The sequence below is a fragment of the Coenobita brevimanus genome, chromosome 1 (assembly GCF_032717465.1).
Source record: "Coenobita brevimanus isolate Jiangsu-jjx chromosome 1, ASM3271746v2, whole genome shotgun sequence".
In the NCBI taxonomy this organism is placed as follows: Eukaryota; Metazoa; Arthropoda; class Malacostraca; order Decapoda; family Coenobitidae; genus Coenobita; species Coenobita brevimanus.
Window position 1 is genome coordinate 67,297,251 of NC_136954.1, and position 20,158 is coordinate 67,317,408.

Below are 20,158 nucleotides of genomic sequence, written 5' to 3' on the forward strand. Positions count from 1 at the left end.
ATATGCAGATACTGCAAGGAGTAGAATAGACATGAGGACTGTGGCCAATGGAAGGAGAGATGGTGCTGCAGTGTAGGTATGGATATGCAAACAGTAATGCAGAAAGGCCTCACTGCAAGCAAGAGGAAAAATAAGAAGGGTTAAGCACTGTCCAGCTAAGGTGAGCAAGGAAAAAGGAAAGATAAGAGGCTGTGTGTGTGTGTCTGTGTGTGTAAGGCATAAGCATGATAGGAAAGCTCATTAAGTAAGATGACAGGATAGATACACAAGGACAGGAAAGAGGGATGATGAGAAAACAAGTTTAACAGATAGAAATATATGAGCAGGAAAGACATCAACAAGCAGAAGAAAGTATAGTAGGTGAGAGAAGAGAGAGAGAGAGAAGGAGTGGGGGGGGGGGACAAGAGAGTAGAAATAGGGTAGGTAAGAGCCTATGTAGGTACATGTAAAGTATGGGCCTAAAAGTGAATGCTGAAACTGCTATAAAGTGAGATGAAAATGAAACTGGGCAAACAAGCACTTGACTGAGAAGGGGATTTGGGGTATGGTCAGAGTGGGTCAGTAGGGAAAAACTGGACAACATGGTTGTGAAGCTAAATGTAAATAAGGAGGCAGTGTGGGCAGGACAACAAAGGGAAATGAGAGCAATAAGGGTAAGCAGTGAAACGGATTGGACCAGTGAAGTTATATTATTATGTAAAGACAGGCAAAGGCAAAGCATGGCATGAGCAGGCAAGAGGTTTTGACAAAAGCAGTCGGGCACAGGCGAGAGAAGGCAGTCATAGGTTGGTTAAATTTTAAAGCTAACAAATAAGTGGACTACCACAGGATGGCAGTGAAGAAAATCCATTATTCAAGAGAAAAGTACCCATCAATGTTTAAGGCCTTGGCTTGCCGACTGAGCTGAGGTAAATAGGCTCCTTCTTTTTTCTGTACTAGAGAAACACTGTATTTCTTTTTCCTTCTATTTCTCTCATTATAGGGATTTTCATCAAAGCATGTACGGGCTGAGGTTTGCACAGCAAGGATGCCGAGCAGGAGACAGCAGGACCAATGCTGTCATGGGGAAAGCATGAGCAAGTAAGGTGGCAAAGTGGCAGCTAGAGGCATGTTCAATGACAAGGAGAATATGGGGTTTGAGAAAATGCATGAGGAGTAAAGGCAGCCACACAGCCACAGGGATGTTCAATGACGAAGAGAGTATGGGGCATTGAGAATCTGCGTGACGGATGAAGGTGGGATGAGTAACTCAAGTTCATTTGGAATGAGAGAGGAACTTCTATGAGGGGTTGAAGGCTCAGGGATAGTGGAGGGAAAGGATACTGAAGGATACTGACAAAAATAACCCTTGGATGTGAAGTTCATTTGGAACGTACTGGTGAAGACAAGGGAAACCAGGCAAGTTCATCTGGAAGGTACAGTTGAAGACAAGGGTTACCAGGCATTATCTAAAGCTGGGAGTGCAGGGGTGCTGCAGGAAGGAAAGACACAAAGAAAATGAAGGGTCAAGGATACAAAGAAGAAGGAGAGGGGATGCTGGAAGGAATGAGGAAGCTGGAAGGAATGAGGAAGCTGGAAGGAAAGAAGCTGGAAGGAAAGAAGAAGCTGGAAGGAATGAGGAAGCTGGAAGGAATGAGGAAGCTGGAAGGAATGAGGAAGCTGGAAGGAATGAGGAAGCTGGAAGGAATGAGGAAGCTGGAAGGAGAGGAGACAGAAAAAGTGGGGAGGCAAGGTACACTACAGCAGAAGTTAGGACAAATAGAGAGATGAGACTGGATTATGGGAATTCAAAGGTATGGGATGGGGGTGGCGGCAACAGATAAGTATACATCAAGGGAAACCCTCAGGGGATGAGGTGACAGCAGTAAAGCAGTCATGCAGACTGTGTGAGAGCAGCCACCAGGTGATGGTAGGCTTGGTGAGGGGAAATGAAGACAGGCCAGCAGAGGCAAGGATAGGGTAGGGTGAGGGAAGGCAGGCGTGGGAAGGGTCAGTGAGGCTAGGGCAGGCCAGGGGAGGTTAAGTGAGGCTAGAGGAGGGCAGGGCAGGGCAGGGGGGACCTGAAGAAGCGCTGACCTGGCAGGGGACGTGTGAGACCCGCAGCCACGACCCGCCAGTAGCAACTGAGGTGACCCGCCCTCAGCTTGCTTAAGCCCACTTACGCCCAGGCTCACGGCCAGGCAGGCAGGCCGCTCTTACCCGTTAGTTAGTTACCCTTTCCTTTACTGGTAGCTGCTTTTACTAATTTTCTATTATTGTTTTGGTTACCCTTTCTCTAATATGTTGCTTTTTAATTACCCGTAACACTACACCAACAGCCAGGGAGCATGCAGGAGGGCGGGTCAGGGCGACTCTTACAGGTGTGGGCCGTGGGTGTGGGTGTAGGGGCATGCAGGGAAGGGCAGGTCAGGGCCAACACTAGGGCAGGTGTGGGCACGGACAGCGGGGCAGGGTAGGGCACAATAGGTCCACTGGGGTGATATCAAGGGGAAGGCCAAGGTGGGGGAGGTCATGGTAGGGCAGGGTAGGGCAGGGTGAGGCAGGGGAGGGCTGGGCAGGGCTGGGCAGGGTAGGGTGGTGCAGGACAGGGCAGGGCAGGGCGGGACTTACATCCTGCATGTGGTGTAGCTGTGGCGGGGGCATGATGCCGATGTGACCATTCTTGATGTGGTCCGGGGGGTGACCCGGGGGGTGGCCCGGTGGATGTCCAGGGCCCAGCTGAAGGTGAGTGGCGGCGACGTGGCAGGGGTGGTGGGCTGGGGCCGCTGGGGCCATTATGGTGGCGGCCGGGTGGTGCGCAGGGGCAGGGGAGGGCGCAGTGGAGGCCGGGCAGGGGGGCAGGAGGGGGCTGAGGGGGGCCGCCATGAAGGGGGGCCCGGCCAGCGGTGGTGGCGGGGGTGGGGGGGGAACAAAAGGGACAGTACTCACATCAGGGGCGGAGGGAACAGCGTAGTTGCCCTGGATGGTGTATGCCTGACCTCCTGCCAGGATCACGGGACCACCAGCAACCTGGGGCTTCGGTCGGTATGGGATGGTCGCTCCCTTTGGTGGTGACTGCAATAATAAAACACTCTAGCACCTCTGCATTGACACAATTAGCACATCAACAAACACACAGTCAACATTATTTGATTATCAAACTTCTATGAAGTGGGAGAAGAAAAACTGGAACAGGAAATCACAAAAGCTGAACTAAAAACAAAGTGCCCAATGACATTTCCCATACATCCATTTGCACATCATTCAAACCTTCAAACTAGTAACTGTGCACTATAAATAAAACACACATTTTTGTCCCAGATGCCATGATACTTTACTAGAAGAGTGAAATCTGTTCCACATAACTTATCAAGAGTTCAGTCATTTCCATTCCTGTCTCACTGAGCCAGCTTGTACATAGTTCTTTCCCATTTGCCATTTATTCATTCAGAATGCACCAGTGCAAAAAAAATAGTATTAACAATGGTCTTACTAATTAGCTGACAAAAGCAAGGGTGAGCAAAAGTTACTGACACACACACACACACACACACACACACACACACACACACACACATGCAAAATAATAATAATAATAATAATAATAATAACAACAATTCATTCACTCATTCACCATCAAATCCTGTGTTACCACATGAGAAGCGTGGGAGCCCAGCGCTAGGCAAGCTGGTCCTGACATTTAAGATGAGAATGACCAGCCTCACTCATTCCTGAGAGGCATTATGTGAGCAATAAACCCCTACCACCCATTGGATATAAACCTGCACTGGCTCAATCCAACTGGAGTGCCATAATTTCCCACTAAACCACCAGGCACCATAATTTGGTTATATGGTTACCATAAAGCTTAATAAATGGTTTCCTGGTGTACAGGAAACCATTTGACTTGTCACTCAGTGTAGAGCCACCTGTAGACACAGGGAAGAGGAAAGAAAGAAGGAAAGAAAGACAGAAGAGGAAGGAAGGAAGAGAGGAATGGACAGGTACTTGAGCGCAGCACTACATCGAGTGAATGGATGTGAGCGCCCCCACCAATCACTTAATAAATACTCATAATAATAAGAAAAATATAATAGTAATAATAATGATGATGATCAAAACTAATGAGACAAGTTGCTACTGTACTATGAAATATTAATGAACTGTAAAGTAACTGTTAACATTACCAATAAAAAATTTTTTATAATCCAGAATAAGACTGTGACTTTTTTTTAAACTAAGGACAAAATTTCGGATACATTCCTCAGCATCAGCAGCTACTACAAAAATACACATTACAAAATGGTTAAGGAATGGGAGGATAAAACAGAAAAGCAAAGGAGAGAATTGGGCTTGTATTCATACCTATAATCATCTCATCTCCAATCCAAACAGAAAAATAACCAACCCCTAATCCACATTTTAAAACAAGGAGGGGGGGGGGAGTAGGAATACAAAGAGTACTGTAATCATAACAAGGGCTGTTACATTTTGTAAGTTTAAGAAGATTATACCAACATCGTACATCCAGACGGGCTAAAAGCTGCACCCTATCGCAACAAAATACATCTAGTCAACAGATCAGCATACACAAATTAGATACAAAGAGGTCATTATACAAAAGCTTGTATTCTCATGAGCTAGTACAGATTCCTAGCACCTCTTTCTTACCAGTCTTTTTCAGCAAGCAGGGCATGTTCATTTTCTCTTGTATATTATTGAAAGTATTATGTAAGCAATAAAATTCAATGACATAACCAGTACTAATATATAACTGCTATTCTTGTGTAATAAGGACACAAGAATAGCAAAAAAATAAATACAAAAACAAAATAAGCATGGCACTGTGAGGGACAAAAGCCTTTAAAAAAAAAGAAAAAAAGAAAAAAAAAAAAAAAAAGAAAGAAAGAAGAGAGAGTACTGGGAAGGAAAGGAAATTTTTTTCAAATGTAAAATATAAGCATGATTTGGGAGGGAAAAGTAATGCTAGCACATATATCAACACAACACTCCAGAATAACAGCTGTGTCTGAAGCCAGCACAACACCAGAATCAACTAACCTCTAGCATAACGCAGCAGATATTGTAGATGCACTGGGTAATGGCGTCTGAGGTTCCTGAAACTGTTACGGCACGCTCTGTTGAGTTGGGTAGCATTTCAGAAGCCACCTGGATTGACGCACCGGTTATCTCCCGGATCTCCTTTATTTTAGACCCAGCTTTTCCGATGAGTGAGCCACACTGAGAGGCGGGCACAATCAGACGCAGGGTGATTGGGGGACGCTGCTGCCCAGGACCTGCACCATTACTGCCATTGTTCTGATACATCTGACCCAGGAACTGCAATGAAGGATGTTCAGGGTGAGTTTAGGAGCCACATTTAAAGTGCAATGGAAGACTTCATAGAACCTCTTCCTCGGCCATACTTAAACTGTCATAGGAGTACACGGTACTTCATCATAATTTTTAAAAAACTGTTATTTATTCCCTTGTGTGCTCCTTACACTGTTTAAATATTAACATGTTTGTATCAATAAGATATGAAAGGACACTGAGGTGTTATGTCCAAGTTAAGAAAGAGATGTTAAGATACCTCCAGATACCAACAACCTAGCGTGCTTTCTTATGATGTACTGTACAAGATCAATGTCTCTGAACTGAGTGATCTTTTTGTTCTTGCTATCTCCAGACAACTTTATCTAGCTCTGGACAGACTTATCAAACTGGAGGGTTTGGATTTTTGTACAGCCTTATTTAACCCTTTCACTACAAGGTCTTCCATATGCTGAAAAGTCATCTTGTGATGGACACAATACACATGAACTACCCATGCTTCGCTCTCCTGGCCTTTAATTCACCTTTTATCACCACCATCATGCACCAGATTTTTCTCCCAGCTACTGCTCTGCCTGGACACATAATTTTGTTAATGGCCATGAAAGCACTGGTGAAGCGACAAAGGCTTCACTACTTTGAACATTTCTGGCAGGCTAAGTTTAGCATCATCAGGGGAGGGGGGGTGGGAATCATCCTGACCTTTTATTACCAGCTATGGAGGAAAATATTTTTTTTCTTATTCCACTATGCCTCAAAATTTTACTATTCTCGATCGGTTTCATGCATGGTATGAGTGAAAAGCCACGAGTGAGAGCAGTGGAAATGGGACTGTTAGGGAATGACTGAGTCAAGCAGTGTGTAGATACAAAACATTATGAAAGATGTGGAGTACAGAAGTTTGATGATAAATGGGCAGAACAGAGTGTTGTTACAGTAAACATGGTAAACTAGTCGGCAGAGACATGGTTTGCGGTCCCAATGGATGCAGGTTCAAATCCTAGCTGGGACAGAGGGGTAGGGAACAATTTAAAGATTTGTGTTTAGTTTGAAATTAAATTTACTGATCTACCAAAGACCTAATGACATGTCATAAAAACAACCCTACTAATACTAATACACCAGTCCTATGTGAGACAATCCTAGAATGTATCCAATATGGATGGCAGGTGTCTGTGCTGAAGTGGTGACATATGGAGGTGACTGGTATGCAGAAGATCTACTGGGCCTCTGGAAACAATCTACCATGCCTATGCCCAAAGTCGTGCACATTACAGAACAGTGATGCCCTGGTGTGTGATGGCTGAGTCTACAACTGATCAACAGAGTAAGTGATGAAAGCTTATATCCAATTTTGGGTTAACAAGAGTGAAAATCGCTTATACAATTTTTTTAATGGCCAAGAACCACGATTTGTGAGGACACATATTACCCATGCAAGCTGACAGCCATATGCACATTGAAACACTACCGCTATCACAAAAGAAGTGAAAGTGAACAATGAATAGTGTAGTGTGGGATATTAAGTAGAAAGAAAATTTTTCCTGTACTGTATATGAAATACTGAAAACTGAGACTTGGAAAACACCGCATCGCTCTCCTCCAGCCTCGGGGTGGGGGGGAGGTCTTGGTGACCATTCAAACTGACCCAGAACATACTTCAGGTGGGTGGCAGAAATGTTTTTTTGAGATTTTAGGCTACATAGACCTTTACCCCCTCCCTATTCCCACTGACCCCTTCCTAATTCAATCTCAGTACAGTGCCCTCACACAGTGAATGAATTCAGAGTAAACGATTCGCCATGTGAATGAGCAGGGGATATTCAGGTTCACAAAGCCATAATGAACAAGCTGAACCCTGAGTGAACGAAATCGTGGGAAAGAGTAGGCCATAACTGCCATCTCCCATACTGAACGACCCCCCCCCCCTGGTGGACGCTGCACAAGAAGACAGATCTGAGCAACCTGTTGAGCAGAATCCAACGGAGGACGAAGATTTGCCTATGACGAAGATCAGTAAAATTCTTGCGGAAGTGGATGTTCTGAGAGAAGAGGTCAAGGCAAATGAAGCTAGCTACCTTAGGACACAGGAAGTGCTCAGTGGAGTAGAAACCACTTTTCATTATTACACTGAAAGGCACAATATGTATATATATATATATATATATATATATATATATATATATATTTTCACTCTTATGACAAAGCCTGACCAAGCGGCAATCCTTCACAATTATCACGAACCTTTTTTTTTTTTTCTTCTTCAGGCATAATTAGTTTCAGATAAAAGTGAGCAAGGCACACAGACTCCCAACCCTGGGAAAAACTGCCAGTGACATGACCAGAAACTTACAAACAGAGAGGAGAGGAGAGATGTGGGAATAAGATGAAATGAGACAGAGGACAGGAGAGATGAGGGAAACTGAGGGAACCGGAGAGACAAGAGGAAAAGAGGAAAAAAAAGAAGATGGAACAAAGGAGACAAGAGGGATGACATGCTAGATGAGGAAGAGAGAATGGGAAGAAAGAAAAAAAAAAAAAAGGAAAGGCCAGGAGACAAGAGGATGGAAGAAAATGGGAGGACGGAATGGAATGAAAGATGGGACGAGAGAAGGAAGGAGGGAAGGTGACGGAAGGAAGGAAGGTAGGAAGCAAGCAAGCAAGCAAAAAAAAAAAAAAAGAAAAAAAAGTCTGGATGAACATGGGCTCTGCACAACCTTCATTCAAATTTCTGGTGTATGCAAGAACTGACTTTTTACTTCCTAATATTTTTCCATCCATTTACCTGCTTCAGTAGGAGGGTACATAATATTCTTTTGTTTTTTACCAGCAGATGCACTGAAATGTTAAAGCCCCAAAGAACTGCTGAACCTCACGGAACAGACTATCAAGTCTATGCTCACTATCAGTTACAATGAGAGAGAGAGAGATTTCTTCACTACTCAGTTATGGAAAGGCCTCATCTAATCAAAACTAATTATCCATCTCCATACCAAGACTCTGACATCTTAATTCCATAAGGGGTGAACACAAACAAACTGCCGTCATGTCACTTTGTACTCTACCAACAGGCTGCCTTCCCTCCAACTCACACATCCCTCTCTTATACATCTCTTCACTCCATCCCTCTATCTCATCCTCTGTCTCTCCCACCTCCTTGATCTCATCCTCAGTCTCCCCCCTCCCCTTTCCACCACACTCACATACACTCTTCTACTCAAGTCTCTCATGAACCCATTCAGTGTTATATCAATTATACAGTACGTTATTCCTACTAATGCTAGGTCATACTTAACCCAAGAAGGGCCTCTTGGATTAAGTCAGAGATCTTCCCTAAGCTAAGTGAAATCATATGGTGTTAGCAAGAATGAATGAGAATAAATGTGAGGGGAAAAATGGCTTCATTTTCTTCTCCGTCTCTTTGCGTTTGCTACTACCACATGATTTTATTTGCCCAAGAAGAAACTTTCTGTGCCAGGATGGGGGTTACTGACAGATTTCAATAACTCCTTCACTTAAGACAGGTTGTGAACTAGGAGAGGGGGTTAATTATATCCTTCATTAACCCCTTCACTGACAGGTTCTGAACTGAGAGGCTGTTACACTAACGGAGGTTTCCCTTCGCCTGAACACCAACAACTGGTGCTAAGCAAGAAAATAACCTTAACATACATCACTGTACTGAAGGAGCTGACATCTAAATTTCAAATGTTACTACATCTGCTCCGAACAAAATCATCTGGTTGAACTGAAAACAAACCACAAGCTACATCACTGTACTGTAGAGGTGGGTATTTCCTCATACCTAGTCCTCTGCAATCCTTCCTTCCTTGCCTATCACATGCTTCTTCTTTTTTTTTTTTTAAGCCTTCTTCCGTCTTGTATCATCCTTTTCAATCTCCCCTCTTTCAAATTCTTTATCATATTTTCGTCTTCTTTTTAAATCATTACTTTTTACTTGCTTCCTTCTTCCTCCCTTCTCTGCATTTTTTTTTTGTCAGATGAATTAAATGTAAGAGTAATGGTCACTATACAATTGCAGGATCTTATTAATTATATACAAAAAAGACCCATATGAAATTAAAAACATGAAATTACCTCTCATTCAGAATACAATAATACAATTCCTCATTACTGTTCAATACAGTTAGTAGCTAGACACACACATGCATACATGCACTGTGCATGCATGTGCATCTGTGTACATGTTAGCAAGTGCATGTGCACACACACACACACACACACACACACACACACACACACACACACACACACGCACACGCACACACACACACGCACACACACACACACACACACACACAATCTTCAGTTCTATTATTCCCCCATCTGGTACATACAAAAATGTCAAAATCCTAGAATAAAAAGGTAAAATGAAAAAGAAAATCCCAGACTTCTGTATTTCCCAAAATTCAAAATACCCAGAACCCAACAGAAAGAAAAAGAAAAACCGAGAGTGTAATTTTCCTCGTACAATACCAGAAAACCAATTAAGTCCACGTCAATCTGGATATAAAAATGAAAAAAAGTAATAAAAAACGGGAGGCATATACGGATTACAGCTCCCGAATTACTCAAAAATTGAAATTCGGCAGTACGGAAAAATCGAAAATGCCTGATCGGGGAAGGGTGGGTGTATGGGGGGGTTACTTGTTGACTTGGCTGTCTAGAAAGGAGAAGAAGAAGAAGAAGAAGAAGAAGAAGAAGAAGAAGAAGAGGAGGAGGAGGAGGAGGAGGAGGAGGAGGAGGAGGAGGAGGAGGGGGGGAGGTTACTTGTAGACTTGCTTGTTTAAAGGAAGAAGATGAAGATAACGAAGAACAAGAACAAGAAGAAGCAAAAAGAGGATAGACAATGAAGACTGACAACAAGAAGAAGAACGGAATGGACGCAACATGAAGAAAATAACAAGAGATGAAAACGGGATGATTGCATTTACATTAGGCACAGACTAACACGTGTAAGAGAAGAAACAGTGAAGCATGTTAGTACAGCAGCTGCATTAAGGAAAGGACAAAGAGAATGCTAATACTGCACCCTTTTACTGCCTTAAACCTTATTTCTGCAACCATCATATATTTACCCCTTCAACCCTATGATGTATTTCTCATTTTCTTTCAATCTAAACAGGTGTTTCCTCAACTCAGGAGAGATATCTGAAACAGGAATGATTTGATACAACCTACTCCTCCATCTAAAATTCTATTGCTGAACTGAAGAGAACTGTCAGTAAGTAACAAGAATTAGATGACAGGTATTTGATCAGAGTGAGACTGTTACATTAAGGCCCCCCACCTCCCTGCCCATCCACAGAAAAGGTATGTCTCCTTGTGGCCAAATGGAAATATCTGTCAGTCGCTGGAACAAAGTACAACGGGACTTCATTACAGTGAAGGGGGAAATGGCTCTTCTTTCCAGCCACCTTCACTAACAGAAGACCCCCAAATACAGATACTTCATAATAAGGAAGATAAAAAATAATGTCTGGCAATCGCAAGAATAGAATAAAACCGGATATCATCGCACTAAAGGTGTAAATGGCTACTGATTACAGAGTCACTACAAAAGATCCCTTATACAAAGCTGGTCTAGTTTAAGATAAATACACATACAGCTTATGGTAATTTTTCCTGAACAAACCGTAATCATAAACTGGAAATAGGTACATATATGAAATGAGGTGTTACTGAGGCTGCAATTTAAAAAAAAATAATAAGTAAATAAACTAAAAGCAGTATGTTGCACTTCATGACTGATGAAAAAAAAATTAGTTGAAGACATGAGGGGAAATTTGTGAAAGTCAATGAAAAATGTCAGATGCAAGGTAGAAAACTGAAGAAAAGAAAGCTGAGAGAGAGAGAGAGAGAGAGAGAGAGAGAGAGAGAGATTGGGGGGGAGTAGACAATATACGCTTCATCAAGAGAGGGAGGAGAGCAAACACACTCGCACAAACACGGGTAAACAAGAAACAAAAACAGAAGTAAACAACCGAAAACTTCCCTCCCGTATCCCCCCAAAATCTAAAATTCATGGGAGAGAGAGAGAGAGAGAGAGAGAGAGAGAGAGACAGAGAGACAGACAGCAGACAGACAGACCCCTTCCTCTCGTTTATATCTATATGGTATTCTGTTCTTGCCTCAACCAGACGATTTTCCTCAGGTACAGAAAGCCAAGTGGTCGTGAAAGGGGTTAATGGAGGCTGTACCTAACCCCTCCAGCTCAGAAACTTTCCCTTCAGCTGAATAAAATCATCTGGTGATACCTATAATAAAAAAAAGTTACGAATGAAGTTGCACTGAAAAAAAATAAAAGACAATAATACCGCTTCATAAACTGAACATCATCCTCAATTTATTCTTGCCACCTACAGACGTCATTACCCACTTCCCCTCCCTGCTGAAACTACACTACTTTATTCAGCTATGGAGAGACTTTTCGAGATGGAATGGTTACACGTAGCCTTCGTTAACCCCTTCGTTAACAGGGTGCTCTCCTAAACTGAATTAAATTGTCAGGCTACGTATAAAATTAAAATGATGTCCGTCTCAATGGCTTCATCCACAGTCTCTCTCTCTCTCTCTCTGGTCTTACGTTCTTCTGTATTCTTTATTCCAACGCTTCAATTTCAACTTATTTTTCTCAGCTGATTCCCCCCCCCTCTCCTTTCCCTTCTTTCTCTCCTTCTCCTCCATGCTCTCCCCTCATCTTTCTCTCAGCTTTTCAGATTTCCTCCAAAGTCACAAACACTCTCACTCACTCACTTCCTTTCTCACCTCACGCTCAAGTTGTTTTTGCTCCATTATATTGTTTTTATCTTTTCTCTCAGTTTTCACCTTCCCTCCATTTTCCTCCCTCCACACTCACTCCACCTCACTTCACCAACTCTCTCTCTCTCCACCTTCATCTTCTCCTTTCCCTTCCAATTTCCTCTCGCTTCCTTCTTTATTTTTACCCTCCTCCAAGCTCGCTCGCTCTCCAACCATCCCACTTCTCTTCATCCCTTCTTTCCTCATCTTTTTGGACTCCCCTCCATAATCTCCCTCCCACTTTTCTCCCTCCTTCCCTTCCTCCTGTACCGTATCTTTACTTCACTTTTTCCTCAACCCTCCCTCCTCTCTCTCTCTCTCTCTCTCTCTCTCTCTCTCTCTCTCTCTCCCACAATATTTACACCAAAAGTCCCCCAGCCATGTGGCTCTTTGAAGACGGTGAAAGGGACTGAGAGAGAGAGAGAGAGAGAGAGAGAGATAGAGAGAGAGATGGGAGGAGGAGGCAGGGCTTGAGCTGTGTTACCTGTCGTCTTATTGCCAGCGTCATTAAAGGAGGAAGGAGGGACGAGGGAAGGAAGGAAGGAGGGGTAAAATAAGGAGGGAGGGATGGAAGGGCGGAGAGAGGGAAGGAAGGATCGAGAGAGGGAAGGAAGGAGAAAGGGTGGAAGGGAGGAGGGGAAGGAAGGAAAGAAAAATGAAGGGAAGGAAAGAATACTGAAAGGAATGAGAAAAAATATATATTAAGGAATGGGGAAGGGAAGGAAGGACAGATGAAGTGAAGGAGAGAATGAATGAAGAAATGAATGCAGGAATGAAGGACACCTGGAGGGCAGGCCTGAGAGAATAAATGACGGGACAATGGAGTGAATGAATGAATGATGGATGGCAGGAGTGTATGAAAGGAATGAATGTAGTGTAGTAAGGCAGTGAAGGCAGGAATGAATGAATGAAGGAAGGCTGGAGTGTCTGTGTTTGTTCAGCATCCATAAGAGATGATGCCTCCCTTCTCTCTCTCTCTCTCTCTTCCATTCCCCTTTCATTCATCTCCCTTCCGTCTCTCTCTCTCTCTCTCTCTCTTCTCTCTCTCTCTCTCTCCCCATCCTTCTTCGTCTCCCCTCCGCCATCAGTTACCATCCTCCCCCTCCTTCCTTCCTCCACCCCTTCCTCTATATTTCATCCTTTGACTCCTTTCATCCTTCTACTCTCTTCCTCAATATTTAATCTTTCTATATTTCTTCTCGCCATTCTCTCTTTCCTTTTTGCTTTCCTTCCTTCCTTTCCTCCCTCTCTCCATGTTCGTAAACTCTCTCTCTCTCTTTCACATTTTCACTCCCCTCCTTTGACACACACTTTCCTTTCAACACTCCCTCTTCTCTCATTTATCACTTCCCTCTCTCTCTCTCTCTTCTTCCTTTCTCTTCCCTTCCTCTTCCTCCATTTATCTCCCTACATCCCTCCATCTCATTCATCTTCGTTCCTCTCTTCATTATCATTATTTATCCATTAACATCTGTGTCTATTAAATCCTTACCTTCGTTACGTACACTAAAAGATCCTGTGTGTGTGTGTGTGTGTGTGTGTGTGTGTGTGTGTGTGTGTGTGTGTGTGTGTGTGTGTGTGTGTGTGTGTGTGTGTGTGTGTGTGTGTGTGTGTGTGTGTGTGTGTGTGTGTGTGTGTGTGTGTGTGTGTGTGTGTGTGTGTGTGTGTGTGTGTGTGTGTGTGTGTGTGTGTGTGTGTGTGTGTGTGTGTGTGTGTGTGTGTGTGTGTGTGTGTGTGTGTGTGTGTGTGTGTGTGTGTGTGTGTGTGTGTGTGTGTGTGTGTGTGTGTGTGTGTGTGTGTGTGTGTGTGTGTGTGTGTGTGTGTGTGTGTGTGTGTGTGTGTGTGTGTGTGTGTGTGTGTGTGTGTGTGTGTGTGTGTGTGTGTGTGTGTGTGTGTGTGTGTGTGTGTGTGTGTGTGTGTGTGTGTGTGTGTGTGTGTGTGTGTGTGTGTGTGTGTGTGTGTGTGTGTGTGTGTGTGTGTGTGTGTGTGTGTGTGTGTGTGTGTGTGTGTGTGTGTGTGTGTGTGTGTGTGTGTGTGTGTGTGTGTGTGTGTGTGTGTGTGTGTGTGTGTGTGTGTAGAGGATCAAGGATACAGTCAAGGAGATAAGGAACAAAAGGAGGAGAGAGAGAGAGAGAGAGAGGGGGGGGGTGATTAGGGAGGAAAAAAGCCGTCAAAGAGGAAAGAGCGGGGACACATGAAGAGAGGAGAGGCGAAAAGAGGAAAGGCGAAGAGAGAAGAGAAGAGAGGAGGAGAGGATAAAGAGGAATGGAGGAAAAGAAAAAGGAGAGAATGTGAGGAAGGAGGAGAGAGGTAAGGACAGAACAGGAGAAAGGAGAGAGAGAGAGAGAGAGAGAGAGAGCGCACAGTGTTTGGAGTGGCTCAATTAATAATGAGCTCTGCCTAGCTTTTCTCGCATCCTGCCTCACCCGCCTACCTCATCCACCACCCTCACCCTGCCAGCCTCACCCACCACCCTCACCCTGCCTGCCTCATCCACCAACCTCACCCTGCCTGCCTCACCCTCCTGCCTCACCCGCCTACCTCACCCACCAACCTCACCCTGCCTGCCTCACCCACCAACCTCACCCTGCCTGCCCCATCCACCAACCTCACCCTGCCTGCCTCACTCACCAACCTCACCCTGCCTGCCTCACCCACCAACCTCACTCTGCCTGCCTCACTCACCAACCTCACCCTGCCTGCCTCACTCACCAACCTCACCCTGCCTGCCCTACCCACCAACCTCACCCTGCCTGCCTCACTCACCAAACTCACCCTGCCTGCCTTACCCACCAAACTCACCCTGCCTGCCTTACCCACCAAACTCACCCTGCCTGCCTTACCCACCAAACTCACCCTGCCTGCCTCACCCACCAACCTCACCCTGCCTGCCTCACCCACCAACCTCACCCTGCCTGCCTCACCCACCAACCTCACCCTGCCTGCCTCACCCACCAACCTCAACCTGCCTGCCTCACCCACCAACCTCATCCTGTCTGCCTCAACCACCAAACTTAACCTGCCTGCCTCACCCACCAACCTCATCCTGCCTGCCTCACCTACCCACTTCACCCTGCCTGCCTCAACAAGCTACCCCACTCGAAGACACACCTCATCCTTACCTCACCCTGCCTCACATTCCTACCTCATTCCACATTTCTCTTGACATCTCATTCTCCTTTCTCTTCCTAGCAAATTACACTCACTCTCCCCTGCCTCAACTCATCCCCGTCTGCCCCTCACTTCATTCTCATTTTCACCTTCACCCTGCCTCATCACACTCCTTTCATCCTGCGACACCACCCTATCTCACTCACACACACCTTCACCCTAACTCATCACACTCCTCTCATCCTGGACACCTTACCCAACCTCATCCACACTTCACCCTCCCCTCACCACTCTCTTCCTCTCACCCTTCCATACCACATCACACTTCACATACACCTAATCCTGTCTCACTCTCTCCGTCGCCCTAACCTTCACCTCACACTCCTTTCACTCATCCTTACTCACACGTCACCTTCTCCCTTACCTTCAACGCCCCTCACCCTTGTGGCTATCCTACTGTCTGTCTCCCTCTCACCTCATCATCACTTACATCTCACTCTAATTCTCATCTTCCACTTCTCATCATAATATTCCAACATATCCGAAAGTCCTTCAATCACATCTCACTCTCTTTTCGCCTCTTCCTTTAACTCATCCTTCTACTTTCCTTCCCTCCCCTCCCCTCCTCACCCTCAGCCATTCCCCTCACCCTCATTCACACTCACCTTACCCTCATCTTCACCCACACTCACCTCACCCTCATCTTCACCCACACTCACCTCACCCTCAACCCACACTTACCTCACCCTCATCCTCACCCACACTCACCTCACCCTCATCCACACTCACCTCACCCTCACACTCACCCACAGTCACCTCACCCTCAACCCACACTCACCTCACCCTCATCTTCACCCACACTCACCTCACCCTTACACTCACCTCACCCTCATCTTCACCCACACTCACCTCACCCTCATCCTCAATCACCCTCACCACACCTTCACCGTCACTCACTTTCACACCTCCCAGCCTCCTGACCGCACCTCACTTTCTTCCTTACCTCCGTCCCTCCCTTATCCCCCAATCCATCATACTGCGTCGTCTTCCACAAGTACCCTCCATCACACTATGCGTCATATTCCCGTTGTAATGGCAGGTTTCCAGCCACTTTATAGCCCTTGCATAATCACATCATCATCAGGTTTAAGTTTCCCCAGTCTTACTCCACCAGCTGAATGGACGGTTATTGTATTGTTATCATATCCCTGGCTGACAAAACCGCCTGAAGTAAATGAGAATACGATATCCAATGTTCCAGTTCTCTTTTATTCTATTTTTGCAAACACTAGACAATGTTATTCTGTTTGGGAGATTCTCGAAACGCAAGGGTTCTACCTTACGTTTAAGAAAATGGCCGAAAGCAGCAAGAATGATGTGAAAAATGACAGGCACTGTAGTAGATTTTAACAATTTAACCAGATATTGTCGTCTTCGTTTTATACCTGCTGTTTCCTGAGGATTTTTTTTTTTTCATTCAGCTTAGGATAGACTTTTCAAACTGGAGGCATTGGATAGTCTTAGTAAGCCCCTTCATGACGTTAGGCCTTCCCAAATTGAATACAATCACCTGGCGACAACAAGAATAAACTAGGGTAGGATCCGGATACAAGGGGTTAAAGAGAGAATGCTGTGCCAACCTCCTGCTAAGTAGAAACATTGCACTGAAGGAATTAATCCCTCCACTACGATGAGGTGAATGACAAGCTGTGAGCTGGGGAGAGGACAGTCTGATGGCAAAGAACAGGGTGACATGGAGGCGATTCGTTTGTGGTCACCCCCTCCGGGATTAAGGTAGATAGACACACAGACGATGATATATGTTCCTACTACATCTACTTTCCTCAGCTTAGGAGATTTTTTTTTTTTTCCCCTAACAAAAGAGTTTACCTACAGACTTCACTAACCTGTTCAACATTACAGGACACTCCCAAGTTTTCCGGGCATCTAAAGTCAGCAAGAATTAAATGCGGTGCAAGACGTCAATGCAGCGAATGGATTACGCGATGCCTGCACACCCAAGGTAAAAAGTGACACAGCACTGACCTTCCGTAAGTGTCATCATTACACTAAATACATTAACTTTGGGCATCCGAGTGTGTTTTTTTTTTTTTCCCCTTGTTGCTACCACATGATTTTACTGATTTGAGAAATACCTCTAGAAATGAATGACGTAATGATGGCTCTACCTACTTCTACCATCTACCAGTACCTATGTACATCAACCAACTCCCAATACCTATCTACCTCAAACGACACCAAAAGTTGAAAAAATCGTCAAGAAGTGACCACAATAAAACAAAAAAATACACCACTTGATGCAATGTTTTACTGTTGGCTGTGCACAGAAGTAAATGATTAAACGAAATAAACTGCAGCACTGACCTCCTCAAACTTTGCACAGATGAGCTTGAAGGCGGTGAAGATGCTGTCGGTGGATCCGGTGACGGTAACGATACGCTCCGGACACGACCCATCGCTGATGTTGATCTTGGCACCAGACTGAAACACACAGCCAACACCGATTAGGGTATGGTGATAAGGCTACAGGCTTGATTAAATAACTAGCTTATTTAAATACTACGGTAATACTAGTAAATACAACACTTCAATCACGATCTAATGGTATAATGCTCTCTCTCTCTCTCCCTCAATTTCACAGCTAAAATTCAGAGACCCCATATCTACTGCATACTAGCGACTACAAGTGGAGTGTAAATTTTCTTGTACTGACAACCTTGTACATGTCTTCTCACAGGCGGTCACCAAACGAATCCAAGCACCGCTGTATTAACAACCATGAGGGGAACTAATTTACATGCCTGGGGAAATATCAATGTAGATGTGCCCTATTCCCACCCACGCTGTGAATGAATTGTCTACAGGTGAGGGACTGATATTATTATTACTATTATCACTGTACCTATAGCAGCATAGTACAGTAGGGCATAGTATAGTAATAGTAGTTTTTATTTTATTTTTTGTTTTACTTACGTCAAGCACAGAAATGATACCGAACTATATAAATACCTCAAATGAACCACGAGACCTTTTCACAGGGTGTCCACACCGCGACCTGTTTGCACCTTAAACTAAAGCAAGGCCCTGGGGTGTTAATCTGACTTACGTGTCGTTATCTGTCCAAATGTCTCGGTGGTTTCCTTGTCAGTCACGCCCTTACCTTGAACGAAATGGCAGTCTAAAATGGCTGAACTGCCCAACGCTTCCTCTAAATCTATCCTTACTTATAACTTCAGCTTGACGTAATACTGTCATCTCGCCATGCTGAATATTGAATTGTAGCAGCAAATTAACTTTACACCACGATACCAGTCATGAAGCAGTGCTATGGAAAAGATGGAGAGCCGTGGCTTTATAGTCTTATACTGCCACTGAGTTACGTGACCTAACCTGTAAAAGGAACACAATCTGGGACAAGGCAGGAAAAAATAACGAGTTAAAAAAGGACTGTTTATAAACATCAGTAACTCAACATAACTTTATCCTCAACTTAGGGGCAGATAAGTCACGTACAGGCGGGGACACTGTTATAACTGGGAATATAAAAACTGACGTCCCTCATCTCCCCCCCTATCCCACGAGAGGAGGATGTGGACTCCAGAAGGGCAATTTCAGTCTGCAGTCCACTGGGTTCTCCGATGCGCCTGAGGTCACAACATTAATAAACCTCACTTAACATTAATAGCCCTCACTTCACAGGACATGGCCCCTTGAATTGCACCTTTTTTTTCTTCACTGCTATGTAATGAAGGAAAGAAGTACAGAATCCACAAGGCAATAACCCCAAACTGATTACTGTACGGTAACTGGCCTCATTACTCCAAAAATATACAGGTATTTCTAGTATTACTGCCACTATTTCCAAACATTTTATTCACCTTTGCAGAGACTTCCTGACTTGGAGTTTAGATACAACCTTCACCTACCCCTTCACTACACTTCACCTACCCCTTCACTACACATCACCTACCCCTTCAAACCGCCACCCACCCCTTCACTACACTTCACCTACCCATTCAGTACACTTCACCCACCCCTTCACTACACTTCACCCACCCATTCAGTACACTTCACCCACCCATTCAGTACACTTCACCTACCCCTTCACTACACTTCACCCACCCCTTCACTACACTTCACCCACCCCCTTCACTACACTTCATCCACCCCTTCACTACACTTCACCTACCCATTCAGTACACTTCACCCACCCCTCCACTACACGTCACTGCTTTCTTGCTACAACTCTGCATTCAATATTGAGAGACGGCAATTTAAGGCCAACTTTCAGTAAAGAGGCTGGGCAACATTTCGGTAATTTACTGAGGTATTGAGAGAGAGAGAGAGAGAGAGAGAGAGAGAGAGAGAGAGAGAGAGAGAGAGAGAGAGAGAGACTAGGAACGTCATTTCCACTTTATTCTTGGATCGTGTGATAATTTTACCCAACCCGGGAAAGCTGTGTTACTGAATGTGTAAATGAAGACTGAATGTAACCCCTCCAGCTCGAAAAGGCTCTCTGAAGCTGAATTACACCATCTGAAGGCAGCGACCGAAAAATATGCCAATGAAGTGAAGGAGTTAAGAGAAATAAATAAATAAATAAATAAATAAATAAAGGTATGTAGACTTGCTGTATGTACATTATAACTAAGTCATCGGATTTAAGTTGATTGTAGGTGGTAATCCACTCACGATGTAGTGCTGCCTACTCTTCCTTCACGTTCATCATTCTTTCTCTGTGTCTGCCCACCTCTCTTCCTGTTTCTCCCATCTTTCCTGTTAACATTTTATTGCTCTTCTTTCCTTTTCAGGTATTACACTCAGTGACAGCCTAATGGTTTCCTGTGAGCCAGGAAACCATTTACAACGCAGGGTGGTAATAACAAGTGGG

At 44.5% G+C, this 20,158-nt stretch overlaps 1 protein-coding gene across 3 annotated transcripts in view; it reads right to left on the bottom strand.

Moving 5' to 3' along the window:
• mub (poly(rC)-binding protein mub) overlaps positions 1–20,158 on the bottom strand; it is a 159,972-nt gene that overhangs the window by 49,917 nt on the left and 89,897 nt on the right. For all 3 annotated transcript variants that reach the window (XM_080278906.1, XM_080278972.1, XM_080278929.1), the window contains exons 4-6: positions 17,632–17,748; positions 5,041–5,319; positions 2,929–3,054 (exon numbers count right to left, since the gene is read on the bottom strand). In XM_080278906.1, coding sequence (XP_080135032.1) covers positions 2,929–3,054; positions 5,041–5,319; positions 17,632–17,748 — 522 coding nt within the window. The remainder of the gene's footprint in view (positions 1–2,928; positions 3,055–5,040; positions 5,320–17,631; positions 17,749–20,158) is intronic.